The following is a 20,033-nucleotide window of genomic DNA, read 5'->3' as shown; positions in this document are numbered from 1 at the left end:
GCTGGTGTTTAACTGCAACGGAGATACAGGGAAATTCTAGGCGCTGCAAATGAAGCCAGTACTGAAATCCATCCACCTATACATTTATTTATAGTTATAAGTTAATTTCTTGCTCTTCTATGGTGAGCTAATAGAGCCTTCCTGCCTGAGCAGGGAGACAAAATACAACCACCCCATTGTCTCCCTGCTCGTCTTCTATTGAGACATGTAGAAGATTGTGTCAAAGGTCATGCCTCACCTAAAGACACAGGATATGACACGGATTTTGACCTGATGGTCAAGATTCAATTCATCCCCTGAGAAAGCAGGCATGCTCTATTTATCTCAATGATAAACATTTCAGCCTGTGTGCAGGAAACCGGGTTCAAATCCGGGGTAGAAGAGTGAAGGAAGTTATAGTGCAGCTTCAATATCAATGTCTGGTAGAAATACCCTATGAATTGCATTTTTGGAAATAAATAAAACGTTGACGTGTTCTTTCCATTATACTTTACTTTACTAAGGGAACTCATCCTGACATGTTTGCTCTGAAGAGTTGCAGGAGAGATGCAAAAGACATAACTCAGGAAGACTCAGAGATTGATATAAGAGAATATTGCTTTCAGGACAACTAGTCTTGACGATGACAAGCAGAGACCGGAGGAAGAATAACAACAGACTCACTACACAGTACACACTTACACAGCCTTATAATCTAGTGCTTGAGAAGTACAAACAACCGTGCTATCTACACCCAAATCCAATTAAAGTGGAAACAGGATAGGATCCAGATACGTTGTATCTACAGGCTCAATCTGCATTGCAATCTGCACAGCAACATGGATTATTACTTTATTTGATTACAATTATTACAACGATCAGCCTTCCACCTGGCAGACATCTGAGTGTCAGCACAATTTTCTTCACCCAATTGAAGGAGCCTGGATCCTGTCAGAGACCCATTATTCTGTCTCTCTCAATAGCATATGTCTATAGGGCAGCTTCTCTAAAGAGTTGTGCTGCGGTCAGTGTTTATATTTGTTCAAGGCCTGGTCCCTAGACCAGGCCTTACAATGCATACACACAATGCATATAGATACGTGCACGTGCACAGACTGCACGCGTACACACATGCACATAAACACATAAACTCCCCCATGGTCATGCAAAGGTACAAGGCCCATGCATCTTCAGAGATACACACACACACTGCTCTCAGCCATCCATTACAATTACAGCTGCACCCCAGAGGTCCTCATGCCCATCTGTCTCTGTGATGTCAGGGCTGTGGGCTTGCCTGCTCCGCTCGGCACACTGGGCTCTGCACGGCCTCAACCCACAGGGGCTCCACATACATGTAGGCACACGCTGACAAACTACTGTGGACTGCTAGAGCACAGCTAAAACCTCATTTATGCTAGTTTCAGCCATCAAGACCTGAGGCCCATTCTACAAATGCCTTCTGAATCAATAGTTAGCACACTTTTTCGAAGGAAAATAAAAAAGGACGAAACTCAGCAAAAAAGGTTTGGATACCTAACTTTGGTCTATTCTTTCTCCACTTTTATAATACCGATTGGTATTTTATTTTATATAATTTTAATCGTTGATTAGTCACCTTTACAACGAGGTATAGATTGTAAAGATCAAGGCATTCATGGAATGAGCAACACAGCTAAACGTGTGGGTAGCGACTCCAAAACATTTGCCAAAATGGCAAGTTCAAGTATTCAACCCTTGCTTTGAGTTGCTTAGTGGATTGGATGATTGCACTCTCCCACAGTAATAAGGGGGGGGGGGGGGTATATTGGCCATTTTTAAACTTTATACATTTTCCACTCAGTGTTATAGGGAACTCTGTAGCGGGTGGAAGATCCCAAAGCAGCTGCAACAGCTTGGCATGGTATGAAGCAGTATCTCTCTCAAAGGCAAGACAAAATTTCTTGAATTCTGAATTAGTACTGCACGATAATTGATCAAATGTGAATCTCGATTTTCCTCCACAAGAATTGAGATCATGATTCTCACACGATTCTCATTTTTTTCCGTGAAAATATTTATTGTCTTTAGTCTATAGTTGCTGAACATTACTAGATTCCAAATGTGGCAGTAGGAGCCAACTACTATGGCTTTAAAAAAAACAGCAAAGTGCTTAACTACAATCTAAAAGGACACAGATGCTTTCCCAGTTTCAATGCAGTCTGTGTGTAGTGTACTGACACAATATCTTCAAATCATCTGCAAACACATACAGGTATATTACATTACAAAGGTACTGCAGTGTGTGATTGCATTATGGACGTCCAAGAGGCTGAGAGATGTGGGAACCCAACACAGCATAATGTTTCTGGACCAATGATCAGATTATTTTTGATTGGGTTCTTTGACCTCAGCGATCATTTTCCACATTCAGGTTGCTGTAATATGGACGGCAATTAAACTTTCTTTAATGGCACCTTTACATTGTTTCTATGCCAATAGATAATTGACTCCATGCTGCATTAACTGCTCCATTTCTAAATTAACCTGGGTATTTTCCGGAGACATATGAATTCCTTATACTTTGAGTGCTTTCTTATGCAGGCATACAGGTGTACAATACTCTGCCTATGTGCCTTCTGGAATACAGAATATTAGCAGAAACAGCGAGTTTCAACCATAATAAAAACGTTTTATCTTAGGATCAGATTTGATCCAGAATTGAAACGGAATTTAGCATATATTGTTTTTAGATAATGCCCCTATTGTTTCTTCAAGATTCAAGCTTTTTTATTTGTTATGTCTCAAATTCGTAGTAAAAATGTGTGCGTGCATGTGTTGTAGTAGAAGTAGGCAGACAGGCAGCAGGCCTATAATAATACAGTACATAAATGGTTCTTGACCATGATTGGGGGGAAGTAGCTTTTCTTGCCTTGGCATTCATGCTTGATCCTGTGTAGAGGCATTACCACTGTAAGATTCTGCCCTGCACACAACTTCTGAATGTTTCCCAAATTTCCCCATCTTTGCAAGGTCACTGTCGTGTACAGTCAAACAACTTGTTGAATACACACAAGTATAATTAACAAGTGCACATGTTGCAGGGAATTCAGATTGAATTCAAATGCAGAACCTTCTTGCGCTTATTGCATTTGACTTCGCGAAGACGGAAACAAAGTCAGTATTGATCTGCACACACAATGAAGCATGGACATACTATATGCACAATAGAGGCACAGGTGATCATCAGAGATATGACTGTAGTGCTCAGAAGGCTGAATTTTAAAATACAACCCATTTGGTTAAAGCTTGCAGTGGCGAGTTTGCAGTGTATTTTTTTTCCAGCAATCACATTATTATCCCATGAGAATACACAAACATCTGACTGAAACAGATGAGCACCACCAGCGTAGCAGTCAAAAGGTTCAGCAGAGCGGCTGCTGATAACACAGCAGCACAGCTTGCAATCTGTCCATCACTCTATGCTTAAGCAAGGCTTGAAAGCAGTCTCTACACTATCAATAAAATGCAGCCTGATCACTGGAGTGCACTTGTATTGAAGAGAATTTGAGTGCAAAAGCAAAATCTCAAACGCCACCACGCCTGCCAGCATGGTGGCAGGGGGGGTGGCGTTTGATATTTGAATATGGCACTATACCCATTCTAGATTGTGTAAAACCGAGACATATGGAAATAAACGTATCTTAAATGAATTTCTTCATCATAAATCCTGCCTCTCTGGTAAAGCTTTACCACGCAGTTCTGCTGAGAAAACAGTTATGCCCCAATCACTACTCTGAAACAACAAACAACTTACAGTAAATAGGCTACAGTAAACATTTTACAGTTTGTTTTGTGTGCTACTCAAATCTGCAGGGTTTTTAGCTTTATGGTAATTTTCAGATGGTCTTATATCCAGAGTTACTTACAATGTACAAGATCGTATTTAGCAGCATGAACTAAGACTCTTATCTTGTTAACAAACTGGTTAAGCAGTCAAGTAAACACAGTGGCAAAAAAAAGAAAGTAAAGGATAGGAGGCAGTTAGACATCAACCTTAGCGCCTGTCTAAATAACATCATGCATCCCGCCGGTCTTACTATATGCCAATTTTAATTCTAAAGATACAGGACAAGTTAAAAAACTAACAAAAAAACCCACGCCAAATGGTAGACACAAACATTGTCCATTAAACACTGCAGGGGGGATAATATACCCATGGCACAGTGGCACCGGGAACTAATTTAGTCAAGTCATGGGGTAAGTTATAACTTTCAGGGCTAAAGCATTCCAGTGTTGCTTTTCTCTTCGCAGGTGAGTAAGCCTGGGACCGAGGCTAACTGTGTTGTGGCTGCACAGTACAATGCATATTTTACCCCTAATTGACTAGACTAGTGCATTGCGTGTTCAGAATCAGAATGCGTGCTAGCAAAACACCCGCAAAGTGTGAAGTCAATCGGCTGGATGCTTCTCAGCAGGACATGCATACATATGGATTCCTATCCTCTCGATAGGCCTACTTAATACTGGCATGTACAAATTCCTGCCGTCCGTCACGATACATCATATCCATTATTGTATTTCAGACCATATCAGGGCACTCACTAGGGTAACAACAACATTGATAATATCAATGTTGTTTGCCTAGTGAGTGTCCTGCCTTTCCATTTCCCTGTACTGGTAATGAAGCAGAATTAGCAGATAATGCATTTCAAATAAGCACATATAGGTTGGTCAACTATAAATAAAGGTATGAATAACATGCTAGGAGTCTCAAGGGAGTGATGTGCAAATTGTGCATTTAACCAGATAGAAAGTAGTGACACTCTTTTCGGCCTCAACAGCAGCTCAATGCTTCAAAGTTCACAATCAATGCATTTAGTATTTTCATTCAGGCAATAGTGTACAGAGCTGTGAAAGGCCGTTTCCTCAGTTCATATTTGACTGACAGACAGAAAACAAGGAACCATGTGTAGAAATATCTACTTAACAGGGAAGTTAACTATTAAGTAGCAAACAAGAAAATGGATCAGAAACACCCTCAACCAATATCGGGAAGCAAAATAGTTTTTTCCTCCCCCTCCCAACCCTTTTAAGACAGCCTTAATCCATCTCGGCACACACAACAGGCAACAGATGCGGTGTTCAGCAGCAACGAGATGTTATCCTAAGACGAAAAAAAAGGGGGGAAGCAAAGCCTCACCGATGCAGTGCTTTAATACGACATGAAAGTCTAGTCTTGTGGGGGAATCTGTGGCACATCTGAACCAGGCCTCTGGAGATGGGGAGCATTGTAGGCCAGTGGCTGAATAAATGCTTTAAAACAGTGCTTCAGCGAGATCCAGATTGGCTACTTTCTCTTAACTTACTATCCTCTTTACAACAGTCAAGAGCTTGTACTACCTACAGTCAAATCAGTGTAAAACATTCAGCGAAAATAGCAGATCCGTCACCTTGTGAGGTTGTAGATGATCGACTATTTGGTGAAGCGAAAAAAATAAAAAAGGATTGGACAAAGTATACAGCCCTAGGAAAGTATATAGGGTTTAAGCCAAGGGATTGACAAATGAACCCATAAGGGTTCCATTTGTTGTTCCAACATGCATATTACAGTTGTACTATTATTACCGGTACTATGTTAGTAAATTCTAGTCACACACAACCAACATTATAACTTCTAATAATAAATAGGAAAACTCATTGTCACACATTATTTAAACTTTATTCACAGTTATCTGTGCCAAGGAAAACATTACTACGCAACATGCAAATTGTAATTAAACAAAAAGGAATGCTAATCAAAGTTACAGCCTGGTATAGGCATTATGGAAAACACTTTGTATCTACATCAATGAAGAGAAAAACATTTCCCGTTCTATTATGCTTCTGTGCTCACACGTTGTTTGTGTGCATGTGAGGGATTGAGGGACATTTGGAAAAGAGGCCTAGAATATACAGTCTTATCAGGAATGATTATGTGCAGGTCCAGTCAAGCCGTTCCGACTACGAGTCAGAATGAAAAGACTGCTAGCTACAATGTGGCCTGTCTCTGCTTACGGCAGGCCTCATGTACACCACGTTGGCCTAAGACATACCCTTCCGTTTTATCAGTCAATCATCCAAACCAGCTATTCCACTGATCATCATCTTTACATGAGGAAAACTGAACAAGCAAAATTAGTTTTGCTTGTGATTAGTTAAAGGAAAGCTAAGTACATTGAAAACAAAATTGAACAAACTCAAGAGCCATTTTTGACACGAGAAACAAAAAAAGCACAGGGCACTGTCCACAGGCTCCTACTGCACAGACAGTTTCCTGATGTTCATGATTAACCTCTTGCTGTACTCTTTGTGGTCCACAGGTTTCACATCCATCACTGAGGCTTTGATCCTGGATTCATCCTATTAAAAAGAAACCCCATCAGACCTTGTGCATTCACTTCCTTCAAAACAACCCAAACACACAACAGATCCAATGTACTTCAATGTGATATCACCGTTAATGCAGATAAACAAGAGGATAAAAGCAGGTATCATCTACCTGTGATCATTTGTGGCTAAAATAACTAATAAGACATTTTGGACATGGGATCAGAAAAATGCAGGCAGTCTAATTATTGACTGCTACAGAATACAGAGGCTTACAGACAGTTCCAACCTCTGCAAGCCGTCTAGACAGGAGAAGGTCATTTGTAACAGGGCCATTAAACAGAGGTTACACACACTTTGTCTACATTAAACCCTCTGCTACTACTGTAGGTGAAATGGGAATTCTCTGGAACTCTGGATTCATGCAAATACTTTAAGAGCCCTGCAGTCTCTCCTTCCCAACAAGTACAAATCCTTAAGGTAGCTTCCACCACCAGGCTAGGCAGAAATCCCATTTGGCCGTGGCAATGAGGGCATGCTAAATATTCGACTGGCACAGCAAAAACAACCCTGTAAATTTGTAAAACTTAATTTCCCATAAGAAAACCATATCGTTTTTACATTTTAGCCATTGGCGGAGAGTAGGAGTGTGTATTGTATGTCTGCAACACGGTGTGAGCAATCTGATCTTCCTGTACAGGATGCGTGTTTGTGGCGCAGGAGGGCATGAGGTGTTGTAGGGGGCTCTCCCCAATAGTAAAAATCATGTACATAACACATATACCACAAATGGATTCATGGCCATTGTCTTCAATGTCGTGATCCATTTCTAAATAAAGCAAAGCAAATTCAGCAAAAATGTCTATTACAGATTTAAGAGCCCTACTCTTAGGGATGAAAAAAGCTCCATGATACATGACTCACCACTACAACGGACGATCCCAAGATCGGATTCACAGTCTATGGTATTCACATTGTAAAAAGTGAAGTTAAGCGAGCCAAAAATGTATGAATCCATTCATTAGACACGTCATCTTCCACAATAGTGTCAAGGCAACTAATAGCCATCAGACTTCCTGGAGTGAGACTCCAAAATAAGACTTACACGAGTGGTATCATAAGAAATTCTGAATCCCTGTGATATCATTCATAACCATTACAGGTTCTTACCGGGATTTTTGAACAGAAAATGTGTTCACAGTTTGTGAAACAGCGTGAAAAGAGCCCATACACTTTCGTTTCCTAATCAATTAGCACAATACAATTGTGATGTTTCACTATTATTGTATGCATGTACATCGGGGCCACATGCAGGGTCACCTTCATATCCGCTGACAGTGACTTAGTGTCCCAATTACATTACATGGCGATAATTGCGTTATATATCTTGCATGAACGGGAGTGAATTAAAAATGCAGGGCATAATTTCCCCAAACATCCTCGTAAACTTCGTTAGACGGATCCTGTCGAAACACCAAAGCCGCAACAGAATTGATAGGAGTCATTAACTACTAATGCTTTCCCCTCTATATATAGAACACACTCGTTGCCTCTACGTAAAATATCCATACAAGTAGCTGAGATGAACTGATCGATAATAGAACCGCCACCACCAAATAAGAAAAAAGCTGAGAATGGGGGGGGGGGGGGGGGGGGGGGGGATATGTTTGGGTGAGAAGGGTGCAGGTGTCTGCAAGGCATATGGATTGTTGGGGGTGACAGCCACTGCCTCCTCGTAGTGGTGCCACAGGCATTCAGGATGCTCGAGTTGACACACACACACACACACACACACACACACACACACACACACACACACACACACACACACACCACACACACACACACACACACACACACACACACACACACAGTGTTGGTTGGTGGCGGATGCAGCCATTGGCTCAACTCCAGACCTCCTGCTCAGAATCCCAACCCAATCAATTCCCTTTTTATGCTCTTCCCTCAAAAACAAGCCTGTCTGTGTAGTGTGTAGTGACCGCAACTAATCTGTGTATGCACATTTTTTTAAAGCCACTGAAATTGAGGCAAACAGTCCTTCCTCCCCCCGTTTATTTTACTGGTCCAATTGCTTTGTAAATCAAAATGTGGCACGATATTCGTTATTTGTTTCGCTAAATATAGAGTGAATGGGGTTTCTATATAATGGGCCACACATGGATGTTCAATGAATGAAGGTGAGGCAGAGGTTGCATCTACCATACATGCACATATCTACAATAAAGATGGCATGTGTTGAATATGTGCCAATTAGCACTCACTAAGGCATATTACAATAATAGGCAACATCCCTAATTTACTTACATTATAGGTTTCCATCTTGACTCGGCTGCGGAAGACAAACGTGTTGAAATTGGCTTGCTGGAAGACTTCGTCAAAGGCAGTTTCATTCTGGAAAAACAAGATGAACATTGGATGAGCTCAACTTCAGAATACAAAGGAAACCTGGGGTTCTGTAATTAAAACCAACTTAGCCTTTAATATACTGTGTGTTGGCCAGCCTTTAACACAGGCAAAGGAGACTCACCGAATCCTTGAGCTGGCCCAGGTAAGTAGCGTTCTGGCCCAGAATGGCCTCAGCACTTTCTTGAAAGCATGTCACCCACTGGTTATCCGCATAGTCTGCAATGTTGGCCTAACAGAGAAAACATATACCACAAAGGAGTGGCAAGTTAAGTCAAGACATGTTGTTGACATGTTGCATTTTCTGAACAAGGCGGTCGCATCTCTCTTCTCAATCTCTCTCCCTCCCCGCCTGTCTGTCTGTCCCCCCCCCCCCCCCTGTTTTCTTTTTCTTTGATGCAAGAAAGATGTATTGGCGCTGCACTGTGGCGACATGGACATAAGGCTACGCTTGTCTTGCCTTCCTCGGGAGACAAATAATAGAGAACCTTGAACCTTGACCTTGATGCTGATAGATACAGTATATGTGTGTGCACCCCGATCGATCGTCTGCCCATCAAAATGGCTGGTTTTATATCAAACCGGCCGCATCAGTGACCGGTCACTGCCATAACTGTTAGTTTTGGTTTTATGCAGGTTTTGTCAAATTGATACCGACACAGGTGTCAGAATTAGCCAAAAGGATTTTTGAATATTACTTTTAAACACCACGTGGATTTGATCCATTCAAAAATATCCAATTGTGACTGTATATATTTTTTTTATATAAAATAGTGTGCCGTAAACGTATCCAAACACAGCAGAAGCCTCTTTCTTTCTCTATATGCGCCGGTCGCTGCTGGTGCCGTTGAGAAACACGCGATCTCTTGCGAGACAAAAATGAATAATTCATACCAAATTTTATTCATTTGCCTCATTTTAGTAAAGGTTTAGACACGAGCCCAGACCTTTTTGGAGAACGGTGACAGATTGCTCCGCTCAGAGGATTTGTGCTCATTCTGCTGTGATAGAAGTTGGAATAATCTTTACCTCCACATGAAACAGGAAATTATAAAGAACAATCTATTTGTCCGTGGTTTAAATGCACAACAGAGAAATGTGACATGGACAGAGTTTTTCTGTGAGGGCAAATCCATAGTTTTAACTTTTTTCGGTCGAGTCTCGTGTAAAGTGTCCACCCTCACTACCAAACGAATCACTGTTTCAACTTGACTTGTTATCATTTGGACTTAAAGTGAAGTTGTGCGATGAAACGTGTGTGCTTTCTAGTAGACTCCGAGCGAGCCTGGTTACGGTGTGATGATTTGTCCTTTGTCGTATGACGGTGCCGTGTGGCAAACAGAGCTAATCTACAAGCCTACAACGAGTTCAATCAGCAACATATTGTAGACTTGTAGATCGGACACACATCTGTGCACGACACAGTACGATGAAATAAAGCCTCGAGTTGATCGGAGACTTTTTTGCCTTTGAAATATTTGAAAGGAAATCAAATGCAGACATGCACTGCATGACGTGTACTGCTAAAACTGAATAGGGAGACATTTATTTTAGCTTTTAGTCAAAATAAGAAAATAATTTTGCAATGAGAGCTTTTTTATACAACTGATCTCAATATGGACGCATAAGTTTTGCCAAAATTGTGCAGCTCTACGAGCACACACACACCCTCCCCCGTTGGCAAGCATACAAATTTAACCCATTCTGACCAGAGATCAGATTGAAAAAATGTCTTCTACATCCTGACAGTTTTCTGAAAAAGCCAGACCTAAAATAGCAGACCTACAAGCTCGTAGCGCGCCACCGAGTGGCGCGCTATGAGCTTGTAGATCTGCTATTTTTCAATAGCTAAAGCATAACATAATGCTAACACCAAAAGGGGTTCCCGCCCAAAATGGGTTAACAAACACAAGGCCAAGGTTGCACTTGTTATGCATAAAAAGCACAAGCAAATTCACAGCTTATGTTTCTACTGACTGTAGAGGTACAAAAACAATTGAATAGAAAAGCCTCTTATTTCAGATGTCTGTATGCAATAGGTCCTCAGCTGACTAAATTAGTTTTAGCATTTAATGCCGTTATGGTTTTCGTTTCATTTCTGGCTGCAGACTAGCAGAGAAAAAAGGAGAATGCATCTTGTACTCATTGCAAGACACCTGCTAAGATGAATAAAAAACATAATCATATATCAATTACCAGAAGGATTTGAACACAAAACAATTCTAAAATGAATTCAGTATTTGGAATTAGCCAATTACACAATTCTAGCAAGCGAGGGCTAAATAAGTTTCAAAAAGTCTGAAAGGTCGTATAGACCAGGTGTTCCCAAACTTTTTTTGACCAGGTACCCCTTTTGGGGTAGATATTTTTCCAGGTACCCCCTCATCCTCGCAACACGGATAACAATATATTTACAACCACAAGCAGTGTTTCCTGCAGGAAAAAGCTTTGGCATGGTGCTGGGCACAGGCCGCAATTTTGATTAATTAATTAATTTGATTCATTAATTAATAAGATTAATACATTAAGATTAATTTGTATTATTGCTCTTGTATTGCTATTGGAGACACTGGGGGGACACTGGGAAGGCACTCGGGGGGGCACACTGGGGAGGCATTGGGGAGGCACTCGGGGGGCACACTGGGGAGGCACTCGGGGGGACACTGTCTAAATGTATAAGTCTAAATGTAGACGTCTAAATGTAGACAGACGTCAAAATGTAGACGTCTAAATGTAGACGTCTAAATGTGTACGTCTTCTCTTATGGGGGTCCCTGGCATATCTTTTCAAATGGGGGTCCACAGGCTAAGTAGTGTCAATTTGGGGGTCCTTGACATGAAAAAGTTTGGGAACCACTGCTTTAAACACTTTAGCACTTTATGAACATGAACAAAATAGATGGGGTCCCCCCTGGAACTCCCTCAGGTACCCCTGGGGGTCCCCGGACCCCACTTTGGGAACCTCTGGTATAGACAACTTCTAGTGTTCATACACAGAAGTAAGTGATGTTTCCAAAAAGATTCAAATATGTCTCGCATGGCTTGGCCAATAGCATAACGGAGGGAGGGGGGGGTCTCCCTCCGTCATTCTATTGGCCAAGCCATGTCACTTCAGGCTATGGTTGTTGGGCCATAGTCTGTTGGCCTGGGAGGAGCTATGGTTGTTGGGCCATTGGTTGTTGGGCCATAGCCTGTTGGCCTGGGAGGAGCTATGGTTGTTGGGCCATAGCCTGTTGGCCTGGGAGGAGCTATGGTTGTTGGGCCATAGTCTGTTGGCCTGGGAGGAGCTATGGTTGTTGGGCCATAGCCTGTTGGCCTGGGAGGAGCTATGGTTGTTGGGCCATAGCCTGTGGGCCTGGGAGGAGCTATGGTTGTTGGGCCATAGTCTGTTGGCCTGGGAGGAGCTATGGTTGTTGGTAACTTGGGTCATAGCCTGTTGGCCTGGGAGGAGCTATGGTTGTTGGGCCATAGTCTGTTGGCCTGGGAGGAGCTATGGTTGGACCATAGTCTGTTGGCCTGGGAGGAGCTATGGTTGTTGGGCCATAGCCTGTTGGCCTGGGAGGAGCTATGGTTATTGGGCCATAGCCTGTGGGCCTGGGAGGAGCTATGGTTGTTGGGCCATAGCCTGTGGGCCTGGGAGGAGCTATGGTTGTTGGGCCATAGTCTGTGGGCCTGGGAGAGACGGAAACAAATGAATTTCAACTTCAAGAATATCTTAGTTGCATTAAATTGAGTTGACAGGAAACTTGCATAATCGCAGTATCACAGCAGGAGTCCCACACGTAAATGAGGAAGTGGCTCACTGTCTCAGTGGCTTAGTCTCAACATAAATTGTATTTTATTTGTAATCTGTGCATGTCGTGTGCATATATCCATTCGTGAACCCTCTCCAACTCCCCCCCATATATATATATATATATATATATATATATATATATATATATATTCCAGAGAGACTTTTTAAATGTTTTGCTTAAAAGTTGTCTATACAACCTTTAATTAAATAGGTCTTAAATAAATGACCTATGGGGAGAAGGCCATCGAAAGAGGGTCTGGAATCCTGAGAGATAGACGAGTAAAGGAGGAGCAGTGGAGGAATGTGGTGTGAAGGAGAGACGGTGTGAAAGACTGTCACCCTCAGGAGGACACCCATAGCCTCAGCAGAAGGGGCTTCTGAGGACGTGGCAGGCTGAACGGAGGAGGACTGTGTGTGTCTGTGTTGTGAAACTGTTGAAATAGAGCCATACAGAGGGTTTAGGGCAGCCAGTGCTGAGCGACTTACAGAGAGGATGAGCCGGTACTTGAAGTTGGGGAATTCTTTGTCGCACTTCTCACAGCGGTACATGCCGTTCTGCTGGTCCACCACCTTCTTATTGCAGTCCTGGGTGGGGCAGGCCTGGTACAAGCAGTTTTCCTTTTTCAGGTACACTATGGTGGCAGTGCAGCTGAAGTAGTCTGGCTAGAAAATTGAAAATACAAAAACAAAAACACTAAAACCACAAGACAACGTAATGTAAACGGCAGTTATTGCTTGGAGTATTGTATTGTAGTATTATATGTACTCTATGAATGAATGTTTTGTGATGAAGAGATGAGGTTGGAGATGACTCACTATTAACTAAGTTACAACACTTTTCTTCCCATGACTATTATACTAAAAAAGAATAAAGATCAAGGGAAAAGAGACCCTTTTACAGTACAATGTTTCAAGTTTACACAAATAAATTACACAATAATCAACACAAAAACTTTATTCAGAACACACCCAAATCAAATCATACTACGGCGTTATTTCATCAAAGCAAACGACATAAAGAATATTAGTTTGCCTCTTCTACAAAAATAAAAGTTGCCATTCTCTTGTATTATATTGTACTATTATTATTTCCCACCACAGAGTAACCTCGCGGCAGACTATCCACCATATAGCTATCCACCTCGGAGCCTCTGGTAAGGCCGGCAGTGTCGTTAGGCCAATCAGAGGCAGGCAGGGCGTTACCATGTCTATGCTCGGACATAGAATAGAATCAGGCCGTCTCCACCACCCTGACAATAGAAGGGTTCCACCGCAGCACTGGCTGTAGGTACAGAGTGGAGACGACAGCCCTGCACGCTGGGAGGCAGGCCAAAGGCTCAGCGTCGAGGATGAACGAACAGGGCAGCAAGCTGCCACCCTGGAGCCATGGCAAACCAGCAGAATTCATCAACCAATCATCCCAGTCACCCTATAAATCCTAAAATATGTTGACACTGCTCAAGTGCTGAAGGCCAAAGGCAAATCTACCAGTAAGACGCGCAAACGCGGGAAGCGAACGCAGCTGAGACCCTGCAGATCATGTCTGTCTGTCTGTCCCGCTGTATATGCTGTATATGTGGACCTGGCCCCTTTTTTGCCCATATATGGAGCTGAGTGGACCTGGCCCCTTTTGTGCCCATATATGGAGCTGAGTGGACCTGGCCCCTTTTGTGCCCATATATGGAGCTGAGTGATTGCTGATGCAACACACTCCATATTTGGATAGCGGGACAGACACACAGACAGACAGACACACACACAGACAGACATGATCTGCTAGGTCTCATTGCGAACGTAGTGATTGCGAATGCAGTGAGCACTTACTATGAGACCTAGCAGATCATGTCTGTCTGTCTGTCTGTCTGTGTGTCTGTGTCCGTGTGTCTGTCCCGCTATCCAAATATGGAGTGTGTTGCATCAGCAATCACTCAGCTCCATATATGGGCACAAAAGGGGCCAGGTCCACTCAGCTCCATATATGGGCACAAAAGGGGCCAGGTCCACATATACAGTAACAGCGGGACAGACACACAGACAGACAGACAGACATGATCTGCAGGGTCTCAGCTGCGTTCGCTTCCCGCGTTTGCGCGTCTTACTGGTAGTAAGTGCTCACTGCGTTCGCAATCACTGCGTTCGCAATAATATAATGTTATAGTTTATCCAGACCACAAAGACCAGATGTAATTTGCTGATGTCTAGTATATCCACCTACAGTGGGATGGGTACCGCCAGACAGTAATGGAACATTTGGCCAGGTAGTTCATTTCAAAAGGAACTAAATAGGAAAGTGTAAATAAAAGGAACATTTCCCTGCAGTAGTGAAAATGATCACCCCCTACCCCTCCACATGCCAAGTGCTGATCATTGTGTAACTTGCAAGCAAAGCATTTTGACCCCAATTAACTTCACAATTGATATCCCAGATATCACTTTGGTTAAATAAATGCCTTTAGGTTAATGGTGAATAAGAGTGGCCAAATGAAACTCATCCCAAATGCACACATGGAGCCCTCCTTTACTGACTGCCTTGACCTACCACAACAACCTAGACATGCACCAGTCAGAAGTCTCCTTATAAGAGTCCTAATTAGTCAAGTAAATACCACTTAAATTAGTGTGTAACTCAGTGTTACCATAGTGCCAAGAGATCATCGGAAGTGTTTTTCTGTCAAAGGCTCTTTCTACATGTGATGTCAAGTCCACAAGTTAGGGCGGCCACTCACTGTCAGGGGGGGCAAACGGAACGTGGAAGATCTGAGTCTGTGACGCCGAGACTTTGTGACAAGGACAATTACTTGCGGCAGACAGTGGAGAGGGGGGTCCTTCAGGGGCCTGACCCCTTGCCACCACGTGTCGGACGTCTGTGCAGTCGATGAGCGCAAACTGAGCTCGGCTCCTTTGTCAGCCTCAGCCCCCGTCAAGCTCTCAGGCTGAAGTGGTGCACGAGACACAGTGGGGTCAAACTTTACCCCCTCCACCGCAGGGATCTAATTGCAGGAGAACACCATTTAACCAATAATGGTAATGGTTACCATTTGAACGGAAGAGTAGGAGATTGGGAGCTAGCTGGTGCGACATAAATGCAATTGTCAGCCTACCATTTATGGTAGGATGACAAAAGGCACCAATAGTGGCATACAGAAGCACAATGATGGAGACTATCTACAGTATGACTGGAGGACCCTGCAGCTGTGTGGCTGGAGTGGAGATAATGATGAGAGCAGCGGAAGGAGGACAGGGCCACTTAAAGCCGGGGGCAACACACACACACAGCTGAACTACTGATGAACTCCTGCAATTCCTCAAAATCCTTCACACCGAAACAGGATTTTGCACCAAACGGACAGTCGTAGATTGTGCTGCCGTCATGTTCACTGTGGTACATTCATACACCCCATTTAACGTGTTGCACTTGCATCCTTGTCCCGTCATCTTTCACGCCAACAGCATTCACAGCACAGGTGCTCTCAGCAATTTGTGTTAGAATTAACTACCTTTACTTTGAGTTCATCTGAATAGTACCACGTCCTCACGTTATTTGAAATCCACAATTGTCTGGGTACAATCATTTCGGTTATGCACATATTAAATTGTGTTAAATTATGCGAGCCGAGATCTCAAAGGAGCTAGATTATCTCCATGCTGGAAATTAGGAACATTACCCGAGCCAATCTACCATGAAAAGTGTGTGTGTGTGTGTGTGTGTGTGTGTGTGTGTGTGTGTGTGTGTGTGTGTGCGCGCGCGCGCACACGCGCGCGTGCATGTGTGAGAGACATATGAAACGTATTGCATTACTTATCAGAGGGGGCAATCATTTCATTACAATACGTAAAGAATGGAGCACACATTATATTCCTAATCAATATCAAGAGATAAATGTGACGTGACTTTCACCTGAAATATGGCTAGGCTGGGGAGAGGACACACACTATGCCAGTGATTAATGAGCAAGGGTGGAACAGATCCGCTTTTAAAAACAACTTTGAGCGTACTCTGTAGGACGCTCCTTTAATATGAGCCACAGAGATTATAAAGATTCATCACTGTGACTGGCAGCTATAGCAGATCCTTGGATCTGGGTCTGGCTGCCTTCCACAGCCCATCACTTAAGGGGTTATTCGGATTTCAGACACAATTCAAAGAACACAGTATTTCCTGTGCGGACACCAAAATAATAAACAAAATAAATAAAGATCACACACTGTGTATACAGGATTCTGAACAAGAGCACAGTCCAGCAGCCTAATTATCAGACTAGACTAGAGACTACCATACATGCATTTGATAGCAGGGGGAAGTTTGTCTGTAAGCTCCATTAGAGTTATTGCTTGGAATTCAACGTGGCCCTTCCAGCTTGCCCTTGAATGGCTTGAAAGAATCACCCTTGAATAACAATACATCTGTGGCCATCGTATCTTGAATGTTTGATGTGCATGTCAAGGTTAAGCCCGGTGAGCCATGCACGAGCATTTGCGCTGCGCATGTACCTTGTCTCCGTGTCCCAGGTGCTCCGTCTTGACGTCACCCAGTGTCTTCCAGTTAGTGTTTGCACCACCTGCACCTCCTCTCAACTCGGTGAGGGACTGTCCATCAACGGCGTGACCCTCCTTGTCATACCTGCAGGCACACAAAGAGAAAAGCACAGCCGTCAGTACGGAGTCAACTTCATCAATCAAAGTGAGCCAAATATGTTTTCTGAGGGTTGCTGAGGCATCATCATTCATTCAAGTACAGGATAAATATATATGTTGCCGTTGCACTCAATAATCAACAGGCAGCATCTCGTCTCATTGCAGTTAGAAAGTAGTACATCACTGTACGACTCGACTCTTTTCTTGATGTACACTAAATCTCTTCACCAAAAGTAGCTCAACGCATAGCAGCTATTCTTGACGAATGATCGGCCCAGAATAAGGATGTGGTTACAAAGCAGGGTCAAGAATACACTCTACATTCTCCTGATTTCAGAGAAGTCAAGGATGGTAGGAAGGCAACCGATATGAGGTAGGTGACGGTGTGTGTGTGTGTGTGTGTGTGTGTGTGTGTGTGTGTGTGTGTGTGTGTGTAAAAAAATCCCCACTTCATTTAAAATGATCCAAGAAATCAATACAGCTTACTAATCCGCTAGATATAAGGCAGGGTGGTGGTGATGTGTTCTGGGATGGCGGGATTGGAAATACAAGGAGAGCAGGACTTGCTCCTGGAGGCATGACTAATTGAAAATATCCCCATTAGTGGTCCAGCCTGTGGCCTGGATAGCAAGCACACTGGACCAATTCCCAGTCCTTACAAAGGGGAGCAATTCTTTCCCGGTGGCACCTATTCACTCACTGCTTTTTGTGTGAGAGTGCAGTCGAGGGACTGAAAAAAGTAAAGATCCAGGCAAATCAAATTGAGGGGAAAAAATATATAATCTTGGATCATCACAAACAAGAACTAAAATGTGAATAAACTATAACTACACTCTCTAATATAAACACAGACTCCCACGTTAATAGGTTCTGCATGATTACTTACATCTGATGACTACTATAGGACTGTGCACCTACAACGCTACCCCAGAGACCGACTATGCGGACTATAAAGCTGCTCAAGGAAGAGAAATAGCAGAGGGTAGACAGTGGTCCTGACGAGAGACAAAAGGACAAATTGGAGCTGGCAGAAAAACAATGTGCCGGGATTGGACTGACAGGCAGGCAGGCAGATCCAGGCTCTGATCAACAGGACTGAAGTGAGGGCAACCAACTGTGAAAGGACCACAAGATAGATGGGGGGGGGGGGGGGGGGGGCGCCACAAATTATCACAAGGCACATGTCAGAGTGTCAACAATCAAAGGCAGGAGGAAGGGGGACACATGAGAATAAATATATAAAGTCTAGATGGCTCAAGGCAGAATCTCTGACGTAGTTCACCCGGCAGCCATCTTACTTCAGGGCTACAGTACAGTATGTTCTATGGCAGCTCAAAGAAAAACAGCCATAACTCGCTCAAATCTTCACCGATTTACAAACGGGTTGGTTTATTACAAATGTTGTCAACGTGGCTATGATTCAGGACGCCTATCTGCTTAATTTTGTTTTTTTATATGAACGTCGTATAAAAGCATATAAGTATGTTTATAACAAACCAAACAGTTTGAAAATCGTTTGAAAATTGAGCAAGTTGTGGTTATTTAAAAGTACATGCCCCATAGACACAATGTTGTGGTTATTTAAAAGTACATGCCCCATAGACACAATGTTGTGGTTATTTAAAAGTACATGCCCCATAGACACAATGTTATGGTTATTTAAAAGTACATGCCCCATAGACACAATGTTATGTGGCCCCGAGGTAAGATGGCCGCCACGTAGCAACGTCTCTGTGGACATGAGGACTCGTGACCCAATCCCGAGGCAGAGTATTAAAAAAGAAAACCCGTCCCACTCCTGGTAGAATGACTGGCTTCTTAGATTACTGCGTTGCATGCCGTTTTAACTCAAAAGATATATGGTACCAGGAACTGTGGTAATATAATGAGGCTAATTTATGTCATTCCCTCTCCTGCCCGCTCCCGTTGATTTTTCAATACAAATTTGAATCCCATCCCTTGGAAATCGGGAATTCCGAAAAAGAATTCAGCCTCTAATGAGGACATGACAGGAGGGGGAAAGGTACAGTGGTTATCAAACATTTTGATAACATGGACAGATCCTCTCAAAGGATAGTGACATCCAGCAACAGTGTCGAAAAATATATGCTCAGGCCAATATGCTTTTAAGATTTTATTTTCCTTTTCTATGCTCTCAGTAGATGTAAAATGTGCACTGTTCAGATCATAGGTCACCCCCCATCTATGGTCCTCGTACAGAGTAAAAAGCATGCAACGGCTTAGAGTGGCATATAACGATGCCATGATGTTACTTCTCCGTGTTCCTAGGTGGCACAGTGCCAGTCAGTTGTTTACCTCTGTTGGTGTGCCCACATGTGATGCTTTGTTAAGACAACTGATGTACAATGTTATGAAACGCCTGGAGGTGTCTATTAACAGCATCATAGTGGCACCAACAAACCCCATCAAGATGCGTTACTGGCTGCTTACCGGGTCACGTTCAAGCTGCGCAAGCACTGGCTCGGCAACCAAATTCATTATGTATTTGGACACAGAACCCCATTTGAGAAGATTTTGTGCCAGGGACCACCATATAAAATGTGTAATAATTGTTTTTCATTTAAAAAAAATCTTTTTTCAAAGATTAATTTTGTGTGCAGTCAAAATAGTCAAAATAGCTGAAGCATAAAATAGGGTTAAAGTAGTCAAACTGATTTTGATGCTATATTAGCTCATTTTGCTCTGCACCCCCAGGAAGTCACAGACACCCCACATTGAGAACCACTGCTGTAGGAAACCCCCAGTAGTAGCAGTAATCAAGACTAATGCCTGGACTGAGAGAAACAACACACTACAAACTACAATACTCTAATGGCACGTTCACACTTCAC

General features: G+C 43.0%; 1 protein-coding gene across 1 annotated transcript in view; it reads right to left on the bottom strand.

The window, feature by feature from the left end:
- Nucleotides 1–5,658: 5,658 nt before the first annotated feature.
- The window catches only part of rpa1 (replication protein A1), a 33,526-nt gene continuing 19,151 nt past the window's right edge, over nt 5,659–20,033 (bottom strand). The window contains exons 13-17 of the mRNA XM_080771823.1: nt 17,038–17,167; nt 13,033–13,209; nt 8,876–8,983; nt 8,653–8,739; nt 5,659–6,360 (exon numbers count right to left, since the gene is read on the bottom strand). Coding sequence (XP_080627949.1) covers nt 6,256–6,360; nt 8,653–8,739; nt 8,876–8,983; nt 13,033–13,209; nt 17,038–17,167 — 607 coding nt within the window. The 3' untranslated portion in view covers nt 5,659–6,255. The remainder of the gene's footprint in view (nt 6,361–8,652; nt 8,740–8,875; nt 8,984–13,032; nt 13,210–17,037; nt 17,168–20,033) is intronic.

This window comes from Protomyctophum bolini, assembly GCF_963924005.1.
Source record: "Protomyctophum bolini genome assembly, chromosome: 9".
Taxonomy (NCBI): Eukaryota; Metazoa; Chordata; class Actinopteri; order Myctophiformes; family Myctophidae; genus Protomyctophum; species Protomyctophum bolini.
The sequence above is the reverse complement of the archived record's forward strand: the minus strand, read 5'-3'. Positions and strand labels throughout refer to the sequence as shown.